The sequence below is a fragment of the Rattus rattus genome, chromosome 1, assembly GCF_011064425.1.
Source record: "Rattus rattus isolate New Zealand chromosome 1, Rrattus_CSIRO_v1, whole genome shotgun sequence".
Taxonomy (NCBI): Eukaryota; Metazoa; Chordata; class Mammalia; order Rodentia; family Muridae; genus Rattus; species Rattus rattus.
The window spans coordinates 88,250,811-88,278,343 of NC_046154.1; the positions used below are offsets into that span (position 1 = coordinate 88,250,811).

At 41.6% G+C, this 27,533-nt stretch overlaps 1 protein-coding gene across 1 annotated transcript in view; it reads left to right on the plus strand.

The window, feature by feature from the left end:
• Positions 1-27,533, plus strand: part of Astn2 (astrotactin 2) — an 803,377-nt gene that overhangs the window by 737,052 nt on the left and 38,792 nt on the right. The window contains exon 19 of the mRNA XM_032902906.1: positions 14,054-14,195. Coding sequence (XP_032758797.1) covers positions 14,054-14,195 — 142 coding nt within the window. The remainder of the gene's footprint in view (positions 1-14,053; positions 14,196-27,533) is intronic.

A 27,533-nucleotide genomic window follows, 5' to 3' on the forward strand; every position in this document is an offset into this window, starting at 1 on the left:
CAACCATTTGCCTATGAATTTTATAAAGTCATTGTTTTTGACAGCTGAGTAATATTCCATTGTGTAGATGTACCACATTTTCTGTATCCATTCCTCTGTTGAAGGGCATCTGGGTTCTTTCCAGCTTCTGGCTATTATAAATAAGGCTGCGATGAACATAGTGGAGCACGTGTCTTTTTTATATGTTGGGGCATCTTTTGGGTATATGCCCAAGAGAGGTATAGCTGGATCCTCAGGTAGTTCAATGTTCAATTTTCTGAGGAACCTCCAGACTGATTTCCAAAATGGTTGTACCAGTCTGCAATCCCACCAACAATGGAGGAGTGTCCCTCTTTCTCCACATCCTCGCCAGCATTTGTTGTCACCTGACTCTCACACTTCTTGATCCCTGCTGCTTCCTTGGGGCTGAATATTGGCATTCCAAAATTACATACTTGACAGTTAAGATAGAAGGTAGTGTGTGTGTTTCTCTTAGTACAACCTCTTACATAGACATTTCATTTTGAAGACTGGAAAATTCTTCCCTAGTTTTAATTTGCTCTTTATAAACTCCTTTCAGAATGGACACTGACGTGTTCGCGTTAGAGACAAGGTGACTTGAGGTTCACAGAACAGGACAGCTAAAACATGTGTGATGTTGAAAACAAAAGCAAAAACAACCCTGCAGGTTTGGAATTAGGAGAGTGTGGCATCAAATCAGAGTTTTGCTGTGCTGGAAGGAGCTGTGTGATTGGGCAGCTGATCCCACCTTCTGAGCCATTCTTTTCTTTCTCACAAGTTGAGAACAATAATTCTAGCCTTGCCTGTTCAACCCAGCATGGGCTGTTTCATCACACTGTGAGCCTTCCAGTAGCAACTTCATGGAGTTCACCTGTTTAGACTGAGAGAAGGATATTAGCTGAACTGAACACTTGGGAGTATGAGAAGAGCTGAATACTCCCAAAGAAGTGTGATCTGTCTGGCGTTCTCTATGGCTAGCTTTCCCTTTTAGAGCAGTGTAACTTCTGAGAATTTGACTTCGCAATAGCAAAGAAAGAAAGCTGTCCATGAATGAGTTCATCATGGGCAGCAGACAGACATTTAGTTCTTAAGAGAAAATGGGCTGGGGTGGGGATGTTTGGCTTCCTCATCTTTCCCAGTCTGGTCCCCAAATCAGCTTTCCTCACACATGGTAGTAATACCCACTGCGGCCAAGTGCATTAGCATCGTTTGTCCAGCAGACTGTGGAGATGACGAGGGCTTTTATGGCCATAATTAACCCAACTGTAGAGAAGGAATGGCTCCATTAGCCAAATGCATATTAATGCTAGAGTTATTACTATTAAAGTCTATATTAATAATAAGTTGCAGGACTCCTCGTTGGGTCTCACACAAAAGCAACCCTGACAGTTCTCCCTTTCTAAGCTATGAACAGCACAGGAAAAGGGCTCTGTTCATGTGGCTCAGACCTAAGTCTGCAGTTGTAATCGTTTCTATGTCACCTAGAGGGTGTCCGACAACTGCTTGTGAACATTTATCACAGTAGATCGAACAAATTAGCCCTAGATATCAATAAGGAAGGCATTTCAATTGTTCATCAAACTCCTCAAAGACAAAAAATAGGTCACTGTAGATAGTGTGCTCGAGGCTCTGTTTTATCCCCTTGTTTCAGAGAGATTTCATCCAAATATTTCTTAAGCAGTTCAGGAGCACCTCCAGCTGGCAGTGATCTCAAATCCATGCTCGAATTATGTCCCACAGCCTAATGCAAGATGGAGGGAGCCCCCCAGGTCCACGAAGATCACATTTTAGCACTCCAACGAATAAGAATCAGCATGTAAATGTTGAATACTCCAGTTCCTTGATTCCAGAAGGACAATTCACTTTATCAAATGTCCCAGCAGAATCGAGCCTCTGGTGCTCATAGCAACAAACCAGATTGACCATTATGTCAATCACTTACCCTTTCTTATCTTTGTTTTTCAATTATTTCTCCATTTCTGCTTCCAGGGATCACTTTCAAATAAGCAAGTCATTATCTTAGCATGCACTTTTTTTTTTTTTTTTTTTTTTTTTTGGCCTATGAACCACAGCCAATATGCTTGTATTAGCAATACCTCTGGAGGAGGAAAATGATACTGCAAAGGAAGGGGTTAGAATCTTTTAGGAAAGACACCAGAGTTTCCATTGCCTCTTTTGTGCCTCCTTTGGATGAAAAGGTAGAAGGCTGCTTGCACTGTCCCTAAGTCAGGACAGGAAAATATACTCAGTACATCTCCATCAAACTCCCCCGCCCCATTTACTTGTGTGCATCTCTTGATTACTTGCTTGCCCATATAAGACACAAGTACCATCAACACTTAATTCTTACACAAATTGGAGACCTCGGATGATTCTGTTCAGATTTAATTATTCAAATTTGGTGATTCCTGTTGGTTTATTTAACCAGGACATCCAAGTTGTAGAACTTTGATCAACTGAAAAATTGGCTGTTTACTCCTAGTTATGAGCCGTGGAGAGGAAACAAGGACATAACTGGAATGAAGGATCAAGCTGCTAGGTTCAACTGAGATCCCAAGGTAGTTCCTGTCATGCTTGTTGTCGCCCTGAGCTGTAACAAGGATAGCTGAGCAGAGGCTTTCAAGACAGTATTAACCACACCTCTTGGTACTCAGGGTATGAGCTGTGCACTAAACTCAGATACGAACCTCGATGCTGGTCTCCGGAGTCTGATTCCTGACTGGTCCTGGTCCTACCGTCCACTTTGGTGTGTTTACTGGGATCAGTCTTGTTCTGCTCACACTTATGTAGTACCATGGGTGGGGCTTTGTGGCTCCTTACAGTCCCAGCAGAGTCTCCGTAAATCCCCTTGTCCTGTAGCTCTCCCAATTTTTATGCCATCTCTTCCCCAGTGTTCACTCAGCCTTAGATGTAGGAGAGCTTTACAGATGTTCTCACTGAGACTAGGTTCCACAACTCTGCATTCTGATCAGTTGTGGTCTTCTGTGATGGTCTCTATTTATTACAAAGAGATAGTTCTTGGATGCAGTGCAGACTACACTAACCTGCTGTACAGGGCTCCTGAGAAGGGGTCTGTGTCTTATAGCTCATGGACTCTGATCCCTGATAGAGTTCAGGGTCATTTCCTTCCTGTCAGGCAGCATTATGCCATGAATATCCTGTATCCAGTCAATAGCCAAAGGTCTCCACATGGTGCTCAGATAAGGTGGTGCTGGGCAGAAACCAGTTCTCCAAAGTTTGAGTGGGTAGGTCGAGTGAGCGATGGCTCGCCATGTGGCAGCAGGGGATGTGAACCTGCGAGTTTCTAAATCTGGAGTTTCAGCACCAATGTTGTATTTTACTAAAAAAATTTAGAGACCAGAGAAATATTTGTTGGAGGCACAGTAAGGTGTGGGGGTATGGGGTGCCTCTGCAAGCCCGTGCTAAGGCATCCCCTTTTCCCTGAGGTACCAGGCATGGTATATATAGAATAGAGTTTATTCAGGGCATGGGAAGGGGAGTTAGGGGACTAGAGACTGAGAAAGGCAGAGAGAGAGATGGAGTAGAGTAGAGGCTGAGCATGAGCATGTCGAGAGAGGGGAGAGGAAAATGGGGAAAGGGAGGAACAGGAACAAGAAGAGACCTTAAGAGAGCAAGAGCAAGAGCAAGAGGGCACACACAAAATGCAAACAAGATGTCCTTCTTTGTGCTTCTGGTCTTAAGTTTAATTTACAGGATGCAGTAGATCTATTTACTCACTACACAAATATTTACAGAGACCCCGTTGTGCACTGGCTGGCACCATTCTAAATGAGCTTCCTTGTAGAATCCACAATGCACAGATGCAAATAGTACAACAATTCATTATTTGTGAGAGGCATCGATTGAAGTAAAATAGGAACAGGGGGCTAGAGGCTGAAGTTCATCCCTTAGAATGGTGAATGACGCTAGCAAGCGCAAGGCCCTGGGTTCGGTCCCCAGCTCGAAAAAAAAAAAAAAAAAACAAAAAAAAAAAACACAGAATGGTGAATGACAAAATATATTTCTGAAGAAGTGACGTATAAGGGATCTTGATAAGAAAAGGGAATGAGTGTGTTATCAAGATACTAAAATCACAAGTGTAAAAGCCGGGGGGCAGCATCAAGCTTGCCACATTAGAAGAAGGAGAACACCAGCATGACTGGCATGTGTGGGGAAGGAAGGAAGAACATAGACAATAAGGAAAAGAAGGGGTCAAGGAAAGCAGTTCTTTGGGGATAGCAGATTACTGTTTATGAGGAGAAGTTGCCTCCTTCATTCTACTCAGTGTCTAATAGTGTGCTATCTCTGGGTTTTAAAGTTTGAGAAAATTGAATTTAGATAAAATAAGACTTTGTGCTAATGTGTGTGTGTGTGTGTGTGTGTGTGTGTGTGTGTATGTGTGTGTGTTGTAGAAAGTTTTTTTTTATTTTTTACTGGATATTTTTTATTTACATTTCAAATGTTACATTTCCTGGTTTCCCATCCATAAGGACTTTAGCCCATCCCCCACCCCCTTCTTCTATGAGGGTATTCCATAATGCATCCATCCACCCCTTCCTGCCTCCCTGCCTTGACATTCCCCTGTACTTGGGGGTCAGGTCTCGGCAAGACCAAGGTCTTCTCCTCCCATTGGTGCCCAATAAGGCCATTCTCTGCTACATATGCAGTTGGTGCCATGGGTCTGTCCATGTGTACTCTTTGGATGGTGGTTTAGTATCTGGGAGCTATGCTTGATTGGTATTGTTCTTATGGACTTGCAAGCCACTTCAGCACTTTCAACCTTTTCTCTAGCTCCTCTAGTGGGGATTCTGTTCTCAGATAGGCTGCAAGCATCCACCTCTGTATTTGTCATGCTCTGGCAGAGCCTCTCAGGAGACAGCTGTATCAGCTCCCGTCAGCATGCACTTCTTGGCATCAGCAATAGTGTCTGTGTTTGGTTACTGTATGGATATGGGCTGCATCTCCAGGTGGGGCAGGCCCTGAATGGCCTTTTCTTCAGTCTCTGAGTTTTATAATTTTTTAATTATTAGTTTTTACTTTACGATGACAGTCATGAGCATAACCTCAGTGATGCAGATCTGTGGGACTCCTAGTTGCAAGTAAAACAAAGCAAATAAAAAACACCTTCAGCAGAAAAGGAAAAGTACTGACTTGCATATTTGAATATCCAAGGGTAGCTCAAGCTTTAGAAATCACCACGTCCTAGGTTTCAAATGATATTATCATGACTTGATCTTTATCCCAGGTTGCCTGCATATGTTTCTGTGCAAGACATGTGTGTATGGTGCTCTTGGAGGCTAGCAAAGGGTATCAGATTCCTTGGCACTGAAGTTACTAAAAGAGCTGCCCTGTGCATAGTGGCAATATAATCCAGGTCCTCTGGTAGACTAGCCAGTGCTTGTAACTGCTGAGTCCATGGGCTATTTATTATTTTACCTTTGACATGGAATAAATGGCCTTTGAATATACATCAACTTCAGAATAATAGAAGAGGCCTTACCTCTACCTAAAGTATATAAGTAGAGATTATGGTAGACTAAATTCTCCAATGGAACTACAGCCCAAGAGGAGGAACAACAAATATCTACTAGAGTGTGCATGTAGATGAATCAAAAGTCTCTTTGCCACAGTACCTGCTCACAGGGACAGTGGGCATGCATATGCTAGCCCACAATTGGTTCCTTCAGAGGGATTATTTCCTAGTGGTCTCTACTATACCATGTGAGTCTTATTTACTACTGAAAAGTCACAAAGCAGAAAGCAGAGTGGGTCTCCCAAGAGAAACTTCTTTTAATGCCTGGCACTGGGGTTGAGGGAATGAGATCCAAGAACCAACCATGGATGTTAATTTCACAGAATTCGGTAAACAACTGCATGGCCAGCTTGCGCCAAGGACTGGTGACATAGCAGTGGTCCAAACACAGTTCTTGCAGGAATCATCTCACAGTCTGCAGGCCAGTATGTCGTAGACAACATGAAGACTTTGGGTCCCTGACAACTCTCCTTTACTTGTCCATTCCTAGGCACATTATTAAACTTCCTGAAGCCCACTCTCTACCCTGTAAATGCACAACAAATGAAATCCATTTGGTTGTATTCAATTTATGAGGATCAGTTGCTGGGAGTATTTAACTTGAGAATGTAAGTGAAGGAGTCTACCATCATTGATACCATAAAAAGAGATAAACACTTCCTTTATTTCTCTTCTTTCAAGTTCTTCTCTTCTAAAAGTATTTACATTTACAAAATTATCAAGGAATGAAGTATTTTGTGATGCCTTGAAGAGCAAATGAGTTTGAATATTATGAGATTTGCCATCAGATAGATTAACGAGAACTGCTAGGGTCAGGTAGCAGGAATGAAGGACCAGCAACAAATACGACGCATCCTATAACAAGGGATTATATATACTATTAGCTCCTTCCCTCCTTGCCTGACTCTCTGAAATACACATGCCCATCTCCTTTGCAGATGAAAAAGCTGCCCTTTAGGTGTAGCCATCCATTCCTGCATGAACTACAGAGTTCGTAAGTGGTGAGTCTGGATTCAAAACCAGACTTCCTTTGCCACTGTCCGACTTTGTTCCCTTTACTTCATACTGCTATCACAATAAAGGTAAGGGTCATTGTCACTGGCTCCCCTGATTTAAAACAGAATTATATTTTAGAAGAAACAAACCAACTGTAGCTGATCTATGTGAGGCCCCAAAGAATATCCTCTTACTGATAAGCTCGCACAATGCATGTCTTCCTCGTCTAAGTAAAAAGGCAGGGAAGTGTGAGGAGGGAAAAAGAACTTTCTTTGGTGTCCTGACAGAAGGTATTTGCAAGTTACAGAGTGTCTAGAAGTTCTCCTTGTATTTTCTGAAAAGTGTGGAGCCTGGAAGACCTTTCTCCCCACCTGAACTCCCCTTCCATTTTGGATTTTTCTGTTTGCTTTTTTTTTTCCCCAACCTGTTTTCAATTTGCTCTTGTGGCCAGCTTTAACTGGGACCTCAACCCAATCAGAAAGGAGGGGGTGTGGTGAAGGAGCAGGAGTTAGGTAAGGAACAAACAAGGGGTTTATGGGGGTGCTGAAAGGAGAGGGAGGGTGGAGATTGAGTCAGGGGGTTAGGCCTTTGTTGCTTCATGCTGAAGCTGCAGCAGAATGGCTGTTAACCTTTTCTGTGGAACATAAGGAAAGTGTGAGTGGATAAAGAAATGTGTGGGGGTCTGGCTCTAGCCCACTCGGGTTGTAGCCCCTGAAGAGCTATAATGGGGAACAGGCACATTCCTTTACAACAACTCCTAACTCCCTATCTGTTTTCAAGAAAAGAGAAACAAAACAAAATGAAAAAGAAGAATGTTAAGACTTGAACAGGGTCAGGTGAGACAAGGCAGCAGACCGAGATCTCACAGTTCTCTACCAGGAGGCCTGGCATCCTGCCAGGGAGAAGAAGACTGGTGGGGTGGCCCAGGCAGGAGGTGCTTGAGGCACAGATGCAAAAGAGCTGTGTTTGTTTCTGGCCCCTGAGTGGGCTTCAAATGCTTTAATTAGCGTGAGTATCCTGAGCAACTTCTTTTCAATGACTGAATGTTTGAGGGTTTCAAACATATTAAAGAATAAAACTTTAAGCAAGGACTCAGAGAAAGGACGAAAGAGTTGAAGGGGCTTGAGACCCCATATGAACAACAATGCCAATCAACCAGAGCTTCTAGGGACTAAGCCACTACCCAAAGACTATACATGGACTGACCCTGGGCTCCAACTGCATAGGTAGCAATGAATAGCCTAGTAAGAGCACCAGTGGAAGGGGAAGCCCTTGGTCCTGCCAAGACTGAACCCCTAGTGAACAGGATTCTTGGGGGGAGGGCGGTAATGAAGGAGGAGGGAGAGGGGAACACCAATATAGAAAGGGAGGGGGAGGGTTTAGGGGGATGTTGGCCTGGAAACCGGGAAAGGGAATAACATTTGAAATGTAAATAAGAAATACCCAATTTAACAAAGATGAAACAGAAAAACCTTTAAGTTAGATTAGGGAACATGGCCCTGCAGGTAAAGATACTTGTCACTCAAGCCTGGTAATCTGAATAGGATGCCTGGAACCCATGTAAAGGTAGACTAAAGAATGATCCACAAAATTAAATTGTTCTTGTCCTCCCATGTATAGGATATGACAATATCACACACACACACACACACACACACACACACACACACACACACAGAGAGAGAGAGAGAGAGAGAGACAGACAGACAGACAGACAGACACACACACATAGTTTTCATTTTAAAAAGTAGAAATAACCCCTTTAAAAGTTTTTAATAAGCAGTTTCATATTTTGAAAGTAAAAGTAAAGCAGTAAAGGGGGCTAAAGAGAAGGCTCTGTGCTGAAGAGCACACACTCTTTTGCTCTTCTGAAGGGCAGTACTTCATGAGGATTGCTCACAACCACCTGAAACTATCTCCAGGGAGTTCCAATTGCCCCTGGCCTCAGTAGACTGATGCACCCATTCATGTACATAAACCCAAACACACACATGCACATAACTCAAAATGAAAGAAATATCGAATAACCAACTAAATAATACATGGGTTGCTAATATGATTGAAAGCTAATGTAGATATACAGGGAGCTACATATTGATGCCCCTCCCCCTAGTGATGAGCCCTCTCTCTGGGTTCCATCTATTGTAATTTGCAAAGCACTGTTAGAATATATTACACCAGAGACCATTTCAAATTCTTTTGTCAGTTGCGGACTTTATATCTTGCTCCGAAATTGCTAGATTTAGGATGATGGCAGGATGGACTCCTCTACCTGACACATAGGAAATCTCTCAGGAAATATGGGAAGTGTTCATATCAGATGAAGAAGTCAGAAGTGGAAGAGGATGGCATTCAGTGACTACTTGAAAAGCTCTAAGGTTCTGTGTATTAGGCTGCCTGAGCAAAGCTGGGTTATGTTAAAGGAGTGAAAAGAGTAAAACTTCCTGCTGCTTCACCTCAGTCTGCTTATAGTGAGGGCAACGTCACTTCTCCAGCCACCATGAGTAAGTAGAGAACATGGACAAAATAATATCTAAAATCCTCCTCTCTACACAGTCGTGGTAACTACAAGTAAAAACAAAAGTAATAATGGCTGTGTTTTAGCTCTTCCCATGTGCTGGGCATTTTGACGATTAATTTATAGGTGATATTTTGCATATTTGCAATGTTACATTTTCTACCATTGTATTTCCCCAGATTAAAAAAGAAATAGATGCACAGATGTAAGGATGCTATCAAAAATAGGCAGTGTGTGTGTGTGGGGGGGTATACAATGAATGGTTTAAGTCCTCTGTAGAATAAATTCAGAGACTGGGCTCTCAAGTACGAAATTACATTAATACTTAGTAGATTGTGACACTGCCAGGTTCGGACTATAATTTATGGCAGAGCCATATATGCAGATGAATTCCTCTGATTTGTATTGTGCATAGAGAAGTCACCAGAGGTATTTCTTAGGGACACTGAAGGGTCAGTCACTCACCTGTCTCCACATTTGTGGCATTGCAGTATAAAGTACAGAGCCAAGAAAAGCAACCTTACAGTTTACTTTATGGGTCTGTTCTTGTATTTAACAACCCTTCCTGTTGTCAGATTACAAGCTGTGTAAGGTCAGGGACCATTTCTTTTATTGTTGCATTCCACAAGCCCATAGCACTAAGAGGGTGGCATGAACTCAATTGTAAAGTGAATAGCTTTGAGAAAGCCAGCTTTCAGACACTATCCCACGACAATCCTCTCTAGGAGGCAGCATAGTATAAAAGATGACACTTCTGCACTGGAAAATTAAAAGTTCAAGTCGCAGCCACCCCCAACCCCCTTTGCAACTTTAAAAGACACTTTACTGTGGAGTGATAACATTTAACTTGTTAGTTGCCTCAAGGATTTGGGAAAAGTGAAGTACATACTAAGTATCCTTTCCAATTTAACCCAGTCATTGTTTGCATGTAATCTCAATGACAGCTGGATACTATGTATTTCTATAGTGCTTTGCTTATGAGTTGCTCTACTCCAGGTCATCTGAGTTCTTCACTTGAACTATAATTTATAATCCTTGGAACTAGATAGAATTTAGAACTGTACTGAATGACCTGACATGCTTATGAGGCCCCAATGATTCCGAGATTCATAGAAATATCTGGAAAGCTTTGTCCTGTTTGAAAATGAATGCCAGCCATCTTTTGGCTTCCAGACAGCCAATTAATATTACTTACAAGCATACTGAGTTCCCTCACGAAGAGCCAATTTCTTCAACGGCTATCTGGAAATAAATTGAAAAGCAGACAGACATGGAAACATGCCGTAGGAAAACAAGGACAAACAGCCAGATCTGCCATCCTCAGACCAAGTTAAACAATCCCTCAGTCTGCTCATTTCTCTTTTTTCTTTCTAATCTGTAGTCTCATATAGTAATCTGCTTTGATACCTCTTAGGATTGGAAGGTTTGGTGACTCAGCTCTCAGGTTAGGGTAAGAGGTCCACAGTGGAAATGTGGAGTGTCTAGGACTCCACTTACCTCTTAAAGGTCAGCGAGCCTCTGCTTCTCAACATCTTTGGTTTTATTTTTTTCTAGACTCTTTGATTTATTTTCTAAGTGATGTTGGGCAGTCATTTTATGGGAGATTTTATGGGTGTAACTTCTGACACTACTCCAAGATAGTCTTAGAGCAAACTCCTGGATTCTCTGTCTCAAAATCTTTCTGCTTCCTCATCCTCACTGTTCCCTCAGTGTCCAGTGGATATATAGCAGCTATATCCATGGGAACTTGTCCCACACTCTGTATTTTTATTGGTGGTGGTTTTCTTTAATGGTGTTTTGTTAAAAAAACTTTTCTGTATATGAGATGAGAACTAAACTGTGTTATAAAGACAAATATTTAGCATCTAGTCGGGGATTATGCTGGTACAGTAAAGGGGTGGCTATAAGTTCTCCCCTAAGATCCATGAAAAACCAGCCCTGGGTTGTTGACTAGGCTTCCAGTAACATTTCCTTTCCCTCCTGTTGAGTGGGTCCTTATGCCAATGCAGAGTTGTTGGTTACTGTTAAGGTTTGCATGGTGGACCACTACTTCACTCTTAGGAGTTTTGTGCTGGTTTTTGTTGTAGTTGATAGGTGTCACAGATGGGTAGGAAAGTTAAAAATAATTTTAGTAATTTGTGGCTATTAAATACATAAAAATGCATAATATATAATGCATACATACATACATACAATATAATACATAGATCATATTTATTCTACTCCTTTCCCTAATTCCTCTAAAATCCACCATATATACTCCTTCTACCCACTCTCAACTTCTCACCCACCTAGACCAATTTGTGCTATCCATATACTCAGGGATTTAGAACTACCCACTGTTATGTGGATATACCGTTACTACACCCAGGCAACTGTTTTTCTGCAACTGTTACTGAGGTCACACTCTTAAAGACAACTGACTCCCTCCCACAGACATCAACTCAATAGCTCCTCAGTTAGGTGTGGGGGCTCCCAAGCCAATCTCTAACTTAGCTGAAATGCTGATTGGCTCGATCTTTTGAATGAATTGTGCAGTCAACCACAGGCTACTATGAATTCATAGGCACAGCAGTCCTGCCATGCCCAGAAGACACTCTTTGGCTCTAATTATTCCTCACTTCTGGTCCTTACATTTTTCTGCCTCCACATTCATGATGGTCTCTGAGGTTCACAGTGGAGGAGTATAATATAGATTATTCATTTGTGGCTAAGTAATCAACTGATATTCTAAGCACCTTGGATGGTTGTGAGTTTGGTTCTTTTTTTTTTTTCAGAGCTGGGGACCGAACCCAGGGCCTTGCGCTTCCTAGGCAAGCGCTCTACCACTGAGCTAAATCCCCAACCCCTATGATTGTGAGTTTGTACATTACCCACCATACACTGCACAAAGAAACTTCTCCAATAAGATCCTAGAGCCATTTCAGTTTTTCAGTATAGAAAAGTACTGTGTCCATTTAGTAAAGTAATAGTAGCATGTTCATCCTGGGGACATCTGATCTCCTGAACCTTGGATTCTTGGCCAGATTTACGATACCAGATATATCTTTTCTTCTGTGAAGTAGGATTTAAGTTCACCCAGAAAGTAGTTGCATACTCCAGTAATAATTATACCACTATTACACCCGTGAGCATACATTTTTTTCCTGTAATTGTTATTATAATTCACACAATTGATATCTTGGTAAAGCTGTTGTCGAGTTTTTCTATCAAGCAGCCTGTGGAACAACTTGTGGTACCATGAAAGCTAGCTAGCAGGGGAGAAGTTTTATGGTCATTTACTAACTTTATTTCCTTGTGGCTTGTGATCAACATGTACCTTGTTTTCAATAAAGGATCTTATCACAAAGTTTGGTAGGCAATCAAGAGCCTCAGTAATATCCTGTATTATTTAGAGGAATTTATGGTATTCCCATGACCAACAACTTGAGGGGGGTGTCCTGTATCCTTTTATTTGGCCAACTATGGCTTCTGGGAGAAACATTAATTCCTCTCTAAAGCAACTAATTGACACTTTTATGTGAATATAAGTTAGGAAACAATACATAACACTTCATACTTACTGTGTGGTATAAAATACTTTCACATACTCTTGTTTTGCCTCTAAATTACCCACTTTTCTTATTTTATTTTATAGCAAGTAAGAGGCTGTTTAGGCTCTCTCTATCTAGTTTCAGGATTTGAATGATTTTTCTTTTTGTTAATGGCTGTATATTTTATTTTTATTGAGGACAACGTTAAAACCAAAAATAATAAGGTAGAAAAGTGTCTGTCATCTTACTTCAAAAACACTAGTAAGCATATTTTAATTCCCTGTTTTAAAATCATGTATGTGTGAAATTTTATAAAATGATATTCTACAATTGTGTGTCCTATTTTTATTTTTTTTAGCTTACATATCTCAGAAATGTCCTTTTATATACCTTCATATGTTCCAAGAAGTTATTTTAATATTTATGGAGTATCCCTTAATATCATTGAGCTACAATTGACAAACATTTGTACATTGCTGAATATTTAGTTATCTCTAAATCTGTGCTGTTTAAATAGCATGACACCGTCTTTACATGTTTTTCTACATCTATTTTATCTTTCAAGAATTATTATAGTACTTTCACCTTATATAGAAAAAAACTTAAGTGCTGAAATGAGTTTCTCAATTCAAATTAATCTTCAAACTCTCGTCAGAGCTAATATTAAACTATTAGATTCTAAATGTTCAGTTGCTCTTTCCAGAGTTCTCTTTCTGGTCAACTTCAAATGTTTCCTTAAGTCCAATGGTTAAGGTAGGTTTTAGCAGGTACAGATTTCAGGGACTCTTAAGTACTTAGTGTATCTTCCACTGTCATCTCTGCCTGTGACCTTCATTACTAATTAGTCATAGAATTCTCCTTCCCTAGCTTATCTGTATCCACCTACAAATAACATTTTATGAATTCCTCATGAGCACAAAAGGATGGCCATGTGATATGAAGATTCTTTCATCCTAAGTCCCACTCCTTTGACATATAGGAGGCCTAAGGAAGAAAGTCTTTGGTCATGGAGTCAGAAGAAAATGACAGTGACAGGATCAACAGTTACTCTGCACCAAAAGAGGAAATAATTCCTTTGTCCTTACTTGTATTTTGTTATAGAATAATGTACTTCCTTTTAGCTTCGCCATATCTGACAAAGTTCATTATTAATGTTTTATTTCACAGGTAGTAAAATTCAGGCATAAACTTGAATAGTCATCATGTGCCTGGCATGGTGGCTCACAACTTAAATCTCTGCAAATGGGTGGTAGACTGAAGAAGACAAATGACAAATACAAAGCCAGCCTTGGCTACACAGCAAGAACCCATTTTTCCAATACAATCATATAGCAAATAGGCACTGTGGATGATAATTTGCAACATTTCAGATCTGCCTTTTCCCCTTACAATTTCTTTTCACCAAGACTTGCACTAGAGAGCTGATCTGGTTTGTTTCTGTTTTTGTTTTTGTTTTTGTTTATCTCCTTTCAGGAGAATTCCTGAGTTTTGCTGATGACTTACTCTCTGGCCTGGGCACATCTTGTGTAGCCGCTGGACGAAGCCATGGAGAGGTCCCGGAAGTCAGTATCTACTCGGTGATCTTCAAGTGCCTGGAGCCAGATGGCCTTTACAAGTAAGAGGTGGTGGGCTCCTGGGAAGTGTGAAGCAACAACGATGCCTTTCAGCTGGAAGCAGTAACAGGAGTCATTCTTTTCAGAGAAGCTCAATGTTTCTTAGCTTGTCTGTATGTAACTTTAAAAAGTCAAAGGTTTAGAAGTTTCTGTTTAGACTGTAGACCTCAGTAAGGCATGCCAGGTGAGTGCTACAGATCTCATAGAAGCCAGACACCAACTCTATTCTGTTCTTCCTACTGATAAATAATATGCCACCAAGAGAAGGACAAAAGCTGACTCAGGGTCACAGTGCAGCGTATGAGGGAGAGCTGTCTTGGCAATACTTGCCTACTGTTCTTTTCTGTTTTTTTTTTCATAATGTCTCTGAGATGTGTATGTGTGTATATGCATATATTAAGTTATACTGATATATACAGATCACATAAGCATCGTCTTTGACAGCTGTGCATATGTGTGTGTGTTATGTCTGTGTATATGTAACCATATGCATATATACAGACATATGTATGGACTATATATTAAATTTTACTGGACTTACTGTATCCAAACCTTTAGAAGTCACACTCAGCTTCATTTGGTATTATAAGAGGAAACAAGAAGCTATTTTATCATTTGTTTCTAACCTCTGAGGATTGTCACATCTGGAAGCAAGCATCATAAATAACAATAAGGAGCTCTAGAGACACGCTCATCATGTTGTTAATGATGAAATCACAGGCCACCTCCCTTTATTCCTCTAGAAAGCTGTAATTGGTGAGGCGCTAAGCTTTTCAACACTTACTCAAATGATTCTTTGATTTGCATCATTTATTTCTTCATCTACTCAACCATTAATCTATTCTTCATTTACCTCTCCTGTCTCTTCTTCTACTTATTTATCCATATGGTTCATCCATCTCTTTACATACTCTTACACTGAGTATATACACATCATACTTACTGTATGAAAATTCTCTTTTCACTCCCAGTTTTTCTAAGGATTTCTTTTATGTCATCAGACTGCACTCAGGTCTCCTCGCATATGCCTATGTCTGATACAAAGGGGCCTATCCTCGATCACTTGCAACCTACCAGGAATAAGAAAGATGAGTTTGGTATATTTAATTGTATAACCTTAAATACGTTGCCGTACAGATACATCAATAGACCAAACTCAAGAATATCACTGTGAACTTGTAACCCTGACTCAACAATCTCAGAGTTGTTACAGTGCAAACTTCATCTTCAAAGGGGGGTGCTATAGAAATAGGAGTTCTGTAATACACAGAGATATCTGGGCAAGCTAACCAGAGAAGTATGATGTACGCAAGGCCTTAAGGAATGACCACAGTCTTAACGGTGAATACTGGGACTGGAATCTGGAATTTGAGAACAGAACTCTAAAGTTCCAGAATCAGTGAGCACTGGATATCTGAGCTCCAGTTTCTGCACTGGTGCAATACAGCAAGCACACAGCTAAAGGAAATGCTGTCAGGTCTTCTCTGACACTAAAACCTATGATGCTATTGAGAAAGTAGCATTTTTAGAACATTTCCTGATGGCTGACTTCTGATACCTCTGCCATTCCTCAAGCACATGCACAAGAGGCAGATAGATCTGGGTTCAAATCTACCACTTTTTCTTTATTGGTGTTTATACTGAGTCTCCAGTTCCTTCTCTATGAGAATGTGCATGGCACCCTGAGGCTTCTCATTCTCTCTCTTTCCATGTATGTATCCATTCATGTGTCTATGTGTTCTTCTAGATTACTTGGTGTGAGCCCCTAGTGAGACTATAACAACTATTAAGTGTTATTTCTGTTGCTATTACTACTGGATTATGGAAGTCATGAATTTCCCCTGCTCCTCATCTATCCTTAGACTGATGGATCCGATGAGTGAGTATAACAAATCAGTCTTACCTGGTGGGTTCTTATCCATTAAGTCAAAAGAAGTAGCCCTGACTTAAGGTGGTATTGTAGGAACTGGATGTTAGCTTAGCTAATGTCTACAGTCCCCTTATATAAAAAGCAGAGAGATGTGCTTATAAATCCCCGAAATCAATTAATGCTAAGAACTGATTAATTGGATACCATTTTTAAATAATAAATACATTCACTCATCTTTATCCAATTCCTTGGCACCATCGCTGCTTCCCAACTGTTGAGGTAGGGGTCACCTTCTTTCCTCTGCTTTAGAAATGTGCTTGTCATAAGTTTGCCTTCCCTATCTCTGGACACCCTTTTGTTTTATTCATTTCTTTTTGAAGTAGATTTCATTAATGGCCCTGTGATATGGGATCCTCTGACAGGGAGCTAGAATGTTGTTTGGAACAGTCTCTCATCCCACTGGCGGCTATCCTCCCATGAAGTCTGACTGACTTGGTCTTGAGTTTTAAAATAACTCCCATGTCTGTTCTTCGAGTTTCTCATTTTCTGCTTGCTCATTCATCAGCAAAATTTGTTTTCTTCCTTCTGAGCCAAAAACACCGCATGGGGCAACGTAAAGAGCACAGGCTTTGGAGACAGGCTAGCCTGGGTGGGAATCCTGATTCGGCCCCGCATGCTCAGAAATTGATCCCAGACAAATTATCTTTCACTATTCTAAGTGACAGATTCTTCCACTTGGAAAAGTGTTCATAGAGTCACTCCTGCCTGACAAGTTTTAAGAACAGAGAACATTATTAATAAGAATAAAACATACTAGGTGCGTAGAGTTTGCCAGATTGCCTGGACATAGAAGGCCAGCAGGAAGGATTAATGATCTTCAATATCAATTCCTCATGATCAGTTTTCTTCCTCCTCCTCTTTCTTCTTCTCTTTCTCCTCCTCCCTCCCTCTTCCCCTCCCCCTCCTCCTCCTCCTCCCCTCCTCTTCTACTGCTGCTCCTGCTTCTTCCTCCTTTTCTTCTTCCTCCTCCTCTTCTTCCTTCTCTTCTTTCTCATCCTCTTCTTCATCATCTTTCTCTTCCTCCTCCTCTTTCTTCATTCTCTTCCTTTTCCTCCTCCTCTTCCTCCTCCTCTTTTTCTTCATCCTCTTTGTCCTCTTCCTCTTCCTCTTATTTCTCCTCCTCCTCCTCCTCCTCCTCCTCCTCCTCCTTCTTCTTCTTCTTCTTCTTCTTCTTCTTCTTCTTCTTCTTCTTCTTCTTCTTCTTCTTCTTCTTCTTCTTCTTCTTCTTCTTTCTTCTTCTTCTTCTTCTTCGGACAACTTCAGGGGAGTTGGTTTCTATGAAGCAAGACTGGGTCCAACCACCTGAAAGAGTCCTCTGAGACAGAAAAAGAAGAGGAATGGACAGATTCAGAGGAGGGAAGGCTCAGAAAGCTGGGTTTTTATGTCTAGCACAGTAGCACAGTCAGCCACTCACTCTTCCATCCAAGCTTCTAGAAAGATTCAACTGAGAGTAAAGATTCAGTGTGCTTACAAATAAGCTAGGGTTCATGCCGAGCACCCTCTGCTTCTGCTGGGTTGAAACTCCATATACTCTTCTTGGTCAGAAGTTGCAGCAACTTTAAAATGAAGGCTCATGAGAGTCCCTACAGCTTGAGTGTTCTGTGTACTGTATGTTGGCCATGGGATCTATTTTCATTCCCAGTCCTAGGACTCCTGCCCTTCTCACTTATCTGCTTCTATCACTTTCCATTTTGCCCCATCCACGGCCTCTCTGTTGCCTTATTAGTATCTCTTTATCTTATAAACTTTCTCTGGTTATTTTCTCTATAGATTCCTGTCTGTGTCTGTCATTTTCCTTCCCATTTGTTATTCTCTGGAGGTTTTATTTATCCAAGTGCATATCAATCTCTCCGCTCTATTTCTTATTTGAATCTTTGGCTCTGCCTCCTCTCATCCAAACTCCTTTTCTATGCCCTACCTAGTAAGGCAAATTGCCTTTGCAGCCCCTCTGTCCATGGAATTTTACACAGTGCTTCAGGGTAAGACCAATTGGAGGAGTGAAAGTCAAGGCTGATTTTCTGTCCTAAGCTCACCCTCCTGTAACAAACCAGAAACATCAGCAACTGTGCCCCATTTAAATTGAATTTCCTTGTTTGTTTCATTTGTTTTGGTCTGAATGAAAACAAACAAGAGCAGAAAATGGAGAGGGTCCCCCAAAGGCCCAATAGTGGGGTCAGCTTCTTATCCCTTGGATAGTTGAAGTCCACTGACCTTGAGTGGGAGTGTCCTCTTTGACCAATGGTAGAAGCCAGGCTGAGCATTCAAGGTCTCTGTCCTTACCTGGCTAGGGGCCTGGAGTCTCTCCTTGTAACTGCTTTCCAATTTCCTATTACTCAAGGTAATTAGCCTCCGTCTTGTCTTGGCTGCCTTGCCTTCTCAAATAATGGCTGGCTGCCAAGGGGTCCTCAGTAAACATGCCAGAAGCAGCCAGGCTTGATTCCTGGGGTGGGGGGCTCATTCCCACACATTCAGAGGCTTGCCTCGGGCCCACCTTCACCTCTCTGGCTTCTGCTGTATGAAAGGAATGCCAAAGAAGCCTGGGTACTGCATGACGTGCCAGCATCCATGGTGGGAACAGAGTCTCAGGGGAAAGACTAAGTAGGGATGGGTGGGGTTGGATGAGTAGAAGAAAAACCAAGGCCCTGGAGGAAAAAGAGAATTGCATAAAACAAGGCTGTGAAGTCAGAAGGCAGACAACCTTCTTCACTGCTCAGTTCCACCTTGGGCCAGTTCCTCCTTCTCCACACTTGATGTTCTGCCTTGATAATGGAAAGCTAAACTCAGCTGTCCTAAGACTTGGGCACCAGGTATACATTCAGAATTCAAACCAGAATTCCGATTCTCATGTTACTACATCTTAACTTTCTGGATAATAGTAATACTCTTACACAGAGAAGTCACTGTGCCAGGAACCATGTAAGGCATACACGTGATCTCATATAATTTTCACCGAGCTCTATGATAGAGTAGCTGTGTTCTTATCATCTCCCATAACAATGATGTGGAAACTGGGCTTTAAGGGGGTAATGGTTTTGTACAAATCATATGACAAAGAAGGACTAGAGTTGAATCCATGTCCCAGGTCATGCTAGTGCTCCGACTATGCTCTTATCATGCTCATTCCCATACATGTGGACGCAGTTGTATGAATAACCAGACCAGGGACTTGTAGTAGCAGTGAACAGTGATTGCAATGGGAGAAATACCAGATATGGATACCAGAAGACTTCTATCACAGCCTTTGTATCTCAGAAAGTAATTAAGGTATCGTTTTCCCCATCTATATAATGGAGATATTAAGTTCCTCTGTAAACTAGGAAGAAACAAACTGTTCTTCCAAACATCATCCTAGATATTAGGTGAGACAACAGTTTGATATCTCCTTTGACTGTAAATACTTGTAAAGAGTTATCAAAGAAGCAACAGGAAAGACAAGAGAGCTTTTGAATCTACATCCCTAGTAACATATCACACACACACACACACACACACACACACACACAGAGAGAGAGAGAGAGAGAGAGAGAGAGAGAGAGAGAGAGAGAGAGATACACACACAATCATGCCTTTGTAGTAGACAGAGATAGGTTTTATCTGGGCTTTATGCCCTGGACATGTTTCTTGACATCTCTATGTTCATTTATAGGGTAGAGTCATGATAAGCCCTAACTCATAAGTGAAATGATGCATGAGAAGGACATAAAACACTTCCTTCTTCATAACTGGTACTTGATAAAAAGCAAGAATAAGAACAATAGCCACGATTACTACTATTTATGATGCTGTATTTTACCTCAAAACCAATGTCTTATGTTGGCACCCTGGTGCTCGCCACATTCCAGTAGGAGACCATGTTGTGTTACCCCCAACTCTGGCCCATATCATCACTTTCCAGGAACGCCTATTTCCTTGAGGTACTTACCACCAATGCCCACTTTTATTGTGTTTTTCCCTGGATTTTCTCCTCAGTGGTTCCTCATGTTCCTTCATATCCTTTCTTGACTATAGAACTCACCTGGCTCATGCACTAGAGTCATAATGATTTAGTATGCTTTTTTATTGTTTGTTTTAATTCGGTGCAAAAATTGAACACATACCCACTTCTTTTCAATCACTCACAACCCTCTCCTACTTCTCTTACCAGTCAAGAAATTTCCATAACCTTAGTGATTGTTCTGTTACTCTGTCCTTACAAGCACTCTCTCTCTCTCTCTCTCTCTCTCTCTCTCTCTCTCTCTCTCTCTCTCTCTCTTTCTCTCTCTCCCTCATCTTCCCTCTTTTAAAAAATTATTTTAATCAGTCCTTTTAAAAATACTGTATCTAGGTAGAATAACTAAGGTACAGAGTGGTTTGAAAACTTTACCACAGTCACAAAGGTAATAAAAGGAGAAACATATATGTATGCCTATGCCTAACATAGGTACAGGGCCTGAATTCAAAACTGCCCTCACTGGATAATGTCAACAAGAACTTAACAAAGACATAATACATGTCCCAGAGTTAAAATGGAACCCTTTCCACAAAGAAGATCCTTATATATATATGGATTGAGAACAATATATAAAAATAATTTTCAGTTTCCTCATTAAATACTAAACTACCTACTCCAGAGCTCCTAACTTTGTATTGCCCTCTAGTCTTCACAAGGCAGGAAACCCAGAGAAACTGTGATGCCTATTCTGCCAAGGAATAGACTCCTAATCCCATTTTAGGTGTTCTCAGGCCCAGTTTTCATGGGATGAGTTATTCTCTAGTCTCTATACTCCCATGCTTCTGTGAAGAAGTTCAGACAACTAGCTTAGAGATGACTTTACAAATACTCAGGGGTCATAGAGCCTAGGGCAAAGTGTGTGGGCTTTCTACCACCCTCAGGGTATCATTTCTTTTTTTTTAACATTTTTTTTTCCTTTTCTTTTTTTCGGAGCTGGGGACCGAACCCAGGGCCTTCTGCTTGCTAGGCAAGCGCTCTACTACTGAGCTAAATCCCCAACCCCAAGGGTATCATTTCTTTCCTGGGTACACTCTAGGAAGCCCATTACAAAAGCAGTTAAGGTCACCACCACGCATGCCATCATTTTATATTAGATGACACCCCAACCTTCTTTTTATTTACATTCCTACCCTACCCTCTTTATTTTCTCTCCTCATGCCAAGAATTAGCACAGAATTTACTGGAAGCAGAATGAAAGTCATCAAAAGTCTTCTAGGGCTAGCTTTCAAAAGTGCTTGCCCAGTTGATGAGAGGCCAGAGACCCAAGGGCCACCCTGTCTCTTGTCCTAAGTGGTTATGAGACTTTGGCCAAGTGATTTACAATTGGGATGTCTCAACTTATCCCTTTGTAGACACTTGAAGAGGCCACCTCCAAGACATTTTCAAAACCAAGAACTTGTACATCTCCCGAGATTGGACAAAGTGGAGAGATATAATAAAACCCTGGCAGCCTGAGAGGCCAGCATCAGTCCACATAGAAGACTTGAATTCAGGATACAGCTAAAGTTCTCTTCCTTTGCCTTGGCTTCTGAGCCAAATCCCAGACATGACCCAGACAACATTTGAGAGACTTCCAGCTCCTAGAAGAAAGGAAATGCACAAAGAGGAAGTCTTCCTGGCTGACCACGCTGCAGCATCTGAATGAACATGGGATGAGGCTGCTGCCCAAAGCAGATTCAGGACACACCAAGCAAAGAGGCCAGAAGGGGCTAGATGTAGCTCTTGCCCTGCTCTTTTCTGACTGTTACTTTACCACTACAATTTTTTTCTTTGTGCTCCTCTTTCCTCTCTCCATCCTGCTTCTATCCATGCTTCCGTGAGGGTGCTTCCCCACTCTCCCACCCACCCACTCCTGCCTCACTGCCCAACGTTCCACTAAGCTGGGTCATCCAGCCTCTAGAGAACCAAGGACCTCCCCTCCCAGTGATGCCCGATAAGGCCATCCCGTGCTACATATGTAGCTTGAGCCATGGGTCCCTCCATGTATACTCTTAATTTCATCTCTGCTTTCACTTCTATTCATTCTTTTATTGCTCCTTTTTTCTGTTCTATCCTCTTCCTCATTTTGTTTTTCCTTCTGCTAGTCATGGGTACCACCTCCCCCTTCATGTCACTCATCCTGTCTGTCCAATTTTTGCCTCTGCATGGACCTTTCTTTGACTTGCTATCTCCTTTGTTGCAGATTTCCGCCTTCTGTTCCATTCTCCTCACTTACCCTCTCTCAGTGTCTCCTTTGTACAACATCAGTAGGTTTCTTCTCCCACCATTCTGTGAATTTTCTCCATTCTCCTCTTCTCATACCACATCCCAGCCTAAGGACCAGGAACACCCTGTTCTTAGGCTCTAATCAAGCAGCCAGCTGAGAATTGTCAAGCATACCTGATGTCGCCAGGGGCCAGGGCCTCTGGTGTCATCACCCCAATCAGGGGGAGTATGGACTGTCTTTGACTATGGTGCCCATCCTTATTGTTCAGGAAATGAGGGTGAGTTGGGGCAGATTAGTGACTTAATTCTCTTCAACATCAGGTCACACTGACCTCTTCAAAATGCACGTTTGGGGCCCCAGAGAGGGGAAGAGCTGTCTTCAAGCCAGAAGCAAACACAGCCACGTATCGCAAGCCAAGAGAGACTCACAGAGGAAAAAGAATGCTGTTCTTCAGCAGACAGACAGCAAGGCTCCTAAAACCTGCTGGGGACTCTAAGGCAGACTGTTTCTTTCCTCAGACGGCATCAGGATTTCATCCAGGAATGGGACACCAGCCAGGATTCCAGAAGGACAGGGCACAGACTGCTCATGTGAACTTGTGCAGGGTGGACGGGGGTGGAAACTAACTCTGAGCTGTGAAGATTGTCCTTGAATGACAAGCAAAAGCGATGGACCTTCTCCTGTGGTCACAGGGAACTGTCAGCATCTTCCGAGGAGATACTGAGTTGATTTCAACCTGTGCTGTCTGGTGGTGATTCTAACTGTAGTGTGGAGATTAGTCTGGGTTGGATGGAGAGTCAGATAAACCGGTTGACGTAGGTAGAAAGAGCATGATTGGGCCTCAGCAACTTTATCCAGTGTGAAGAAATGTGCTGAATCAATAGAGAGCAGCATGGCTTAGGTAATTTCCAAAATACCTAGCAACAACTCCTTCCTTTCTTTGTAAATGGCTATAGTGTGGAAAGCTGTAGGGAAGGTTGTATTAGTTGCTGTCCACAAGGCACCTCAAACTAAGCTAGATACATCTGGGATAATGTTTTAGGGCAACCATAATAAACTAACACAGAGATTAAGACAATATCTGTCAGAATACAATAATTAAAATCAGGAGACCTCCATGGTACAGAAGAGAATGCAGCTTGAATGTGGAGGGCAAGGATGGAGGAGGTGGTGTTACAGGGAAAAAAAAGCAACTTTTTGGCAGTACTAAATCTTCATGGTGAGCAGGAGGAAGCTCCAAGGTAGAGATGCTGTACTGCCTGTGCTCGTGTCTACAGGGAAGACGTAACTCCTAGTCAATTTACAACTGATAGCACAAACAGTTAATCTGCAAATCATGGCTCACAGAATTTAGGGTCATTTTCTTTGTGTACTGTGAAAGAATCATGATTCTAAGAGGCCTGTATGTTCCATAAGCAGACAGAGCCAGGATTAACACACAGCGGTGCTAACTCTTGACACATGGCCTTTCCCAGGAGGTTGTTATTATCACTGTCTACATTAGCATCACCTTTAGGAAGAAGCATATTGATAGCTCAGTATGGGAACAGATGTCCTCCCTGTGATCACGATCCTCACCTAGGTCAATTATCTTAGTGTGGACAAAGAGTCCTGTCTGTTTAAACTTCACATTCCTCACCAGTAGTACAAACAGGTCAGTCGAAAAGTCCTCTCCTGCTCAGATTGGAACTCAGGAATGAGGCCAGGTAAAAGATTAGGTCCTCTAAGCTTTTCGTATTCCCTGCAACTTGGCTATGGGCAGAGACACATCTCTCCCTCACTTTACTGCATTTACAAGTGCGAAAGAGGAGACTCTGGGCAGACTTATAATGTGAAAGTGTTAGTGGACTGTAGGGGACCAGCATTAATGATGTGTAGAGAGGCAGAGGTGAGACAAAACCCAGACTTCTGACATTTTCCCATTCTTACATGTTCCCTTTTCTTCTGAGTACAGAGCCTTCCATCTACCCACAACCCCAATCTGTGTTTCTATTTGAAGTACAGAATAACAGTGCCTGAGAATACAGGTATCTATGACCCACACATCTCCATGGTCTATCCCATGTCACTCAAAGTCGGAATGGATTGGAACAGGGTTCTTAAGTCTACAATAAACCACATATTGCTGTATGTATGTATGTATGTATGTATGTATGTATGTATGTATGTATGTCCTATATCCATACATTCAAGTACTCTAAATCGTCTGAGGCCAAGGTCATATGATCAAGGCAGATTGCCCTAGGGTCATTTCAAATCTCATGTGGTTTTGTTGTTGTTTGTTTGATTGATTGATTTCACTTTGTTGTTTTGTTTTACTGTATAAAATATTTACTTTTGGAGGGCTATCATAAATTCCATATCTGTGTAAAATAGAGAGATTGCTACTGCCTGCTTTAGAGAATCACATTTTTGCTTCTATCTTTATTGAGATCAACTATGAAGCTCAGACGGACATGGAATTTGCTCTGCTTGCCTAGCTGCCCTTGAACTTGAGAGCTTCCTGATTCTACTTCCCGAGTGCTAGAATTGAAGGTCTGAATCGCTTAGCTCATATGTGAGTTTTCTTACTCATGCTGAGGGTTCACACAGCTTCCAGGCATGTAAAACCAATGAACATGAAGGATACCAAATACATGTAAGATCGTCCTTTACAAGGAAGTGTTTTCAGCTGGTAAACAAGACCCTTGACATTCTTTCATCATAAAGGGTGGGCAGTTTGGGGTCAATTTCCTATAACTTATAATAAAATAAGAGGTGTTTTATGACTCCTTCTGATTATCCTTTATGAGTTCCTTCGACCTGTTCTTGCTTTTAGAATCACAGAGATTCTGCCATTGACCAATAGTAGAGAGACTTCAGGACTCATGTGTTACATGTCTGTGAATTCATTAACAACCACATGACCTGGCACTTGGTTGATGCCTAATTCAGCAAGCACCACATATCAGTAATAAGCATCACTCCATGGTAGTGTTTGAAAGAAACAGTTGTAGCTATTAGCCACAAACAAAGCCATGCCAGGTGCCTGCCTACCATTACCATTAACTATTTGTCAAACTTGACTGTTACGTGCCAGCATTGTGCTAAGGTTTTTAGGTCAACTAACTCTTTGAATGTTAGCAATGTTATATTTTATAATAAAGCAAACAACACTTAAATATGACTTGCTATGGTCACTTAACTGGTAAGTGGTTGAACCTTGATTCTAACGGAAGCTTTCTAGCACCAGAATCAAAATTTTATGCATCCCTCCTTTACATAGAGATTAAGCTGGACTTTGAGGTCCTATGGCTCTTGCTGAATGAGCTTCATCTGGTGTTGGAGTCAAACTTGCAACCAGACGATTAACTAGGGTATATTGGTCCCACATGAAAGCATGGGACTTATATAAGGAAGCTATAATCGTTGTTATCTAGTGGTCCTTGGAGGAAGAATCTTTGAGATTGATTTTAGTCGCACTAAACATATAGAACAGGGAAGTTTACCTATTAAGTAGAAGGAATGGTTGAAACAACTGTGAAAGGAGATGATATATTGAAAGAGTCCCATGATAGAAAGCTCAAGATAGTTGAGGCAGATAAAAAAAAAAAAAAAAGAGGTTGGGGAGGCAGTTCTGATAAAGCCCTATGGTGCAGACTAGGGAGCCATTGATAAAGTCTGAACAATAGTGAGAATAGCGATTTGGAGTAAGGAGAAATATCTGTGGAATATGGCTGAGGTTGGGGATAGTAGTCAAAACTTTTTATAATAGATCTGATAAGAGGTAATTACTCTGCTGTTAGGTCTGTGTTAGCTGATGTAAGGGAAGAGACAATGTTGAGAATGACAGGATGTGGGACAATGGTGTTCAGAGTTTTCCTTGAAAGTATGACAAAAAACAACTAATCATGAAGCTTGTGAAGATGTTCAGGGTAAAAACTTGTATCTGGATTCAAATCCTGACCCCACCAGTAGGCCACTAATTAACATATGAAAAATTACTGAGGGCTCAGTCAAGATTACTACAAGTTTGAGGCCAGCCTGGATTACACAGTAAGTTTCTGATCTTTCTGTGCTAAGAATTCGACCCTGTAGCAAACAGACAAACAGTACTTAAGCAGAAAAAAATTTTTAAAGCATTGATTTCATTTATGACAGGAATAATACATTGTACTTTGAACAGTCAAACATAAAATTTCAGTTAAAAGTTTCAGACAGTAATTCCTGGCACCCAGTAGGCCCTTTATTCCTGTAAACTCCTTCCTGTCTTAGTCACTCTCATTGCCTTATACATTCATAAAAATGTCTTCTTTTCTCCATCCACCCAGTTTGTTCTCTCACTGACCAACTTCCCTCTCTCAGCCCTCTTTCCCCAGGATGCCAGAAATGAAATAACATTCTTTGCATGTTTGTTCCCCAGCGCCTGGCAGCCTTCCCATAGACCCCTGGCTAGGTCAGGACTGATTTGCATTAGCATGTGCGAGGCCAGTGCAAAGGGGAGGGAGAGGCCCTGTTTACAGGGAATTTCATCAGGTTCTCTAGCCAGAAAAAGAAGAAGTGAGTATTTCTTTCTGGGAAACATTCACAGATTAGGACAAGCCCAGAAGGAGCTGCCCTGCTTGTGGACAGGTTGTGGGTGAGTGGGCTGTAGATGTAACTCCCAGGGCTGTATGCAAATCCTTTCACCCTTAGCATAGACCGTGAAATTAATGTGCTTCAATTGCTCTTTCTCAATCATATCTAAGTTCCATAACAGGTTGAAGAGGTACTGCTCAGAGCAAAGAAGCCACTCAGAATTCACAGGAGAAATTAACAGCAGTTTTTCTGGTTTCTCAATGGGTATAAAGTCCACGAAAATATCCTCAGGGGACAAAAAGTAGAGGTGGTACCCACGACTTGTTTTGTGTTTGTCTTAGCTTTAATCTTGTGAAATTTTCCATATTATCTGTCTTAGCATCATAACATTTTTCCAGGAATCTCAATATCCTTGTAAACATCTAGACAGCCAATGGCAGGCCAAAGGAACAAGTCCCTCATGGTGTCTCAAAAGTAACATTGCTAGTGTGAAGTGTGTTGCTCCGAAGGACAAGAATGATGCCTTTTGTAGACCAACAAACTCAGCTTCTCTCTCTCTCCTCTCTTCTCTCTCTTTTCTCTCTTCTCTCTCTTTCTCTTCTCTCTCTCTCTCTTCTCTCTCTCTTTCTCTCTCTCCTCCCTTCTCTCTGTCTCTG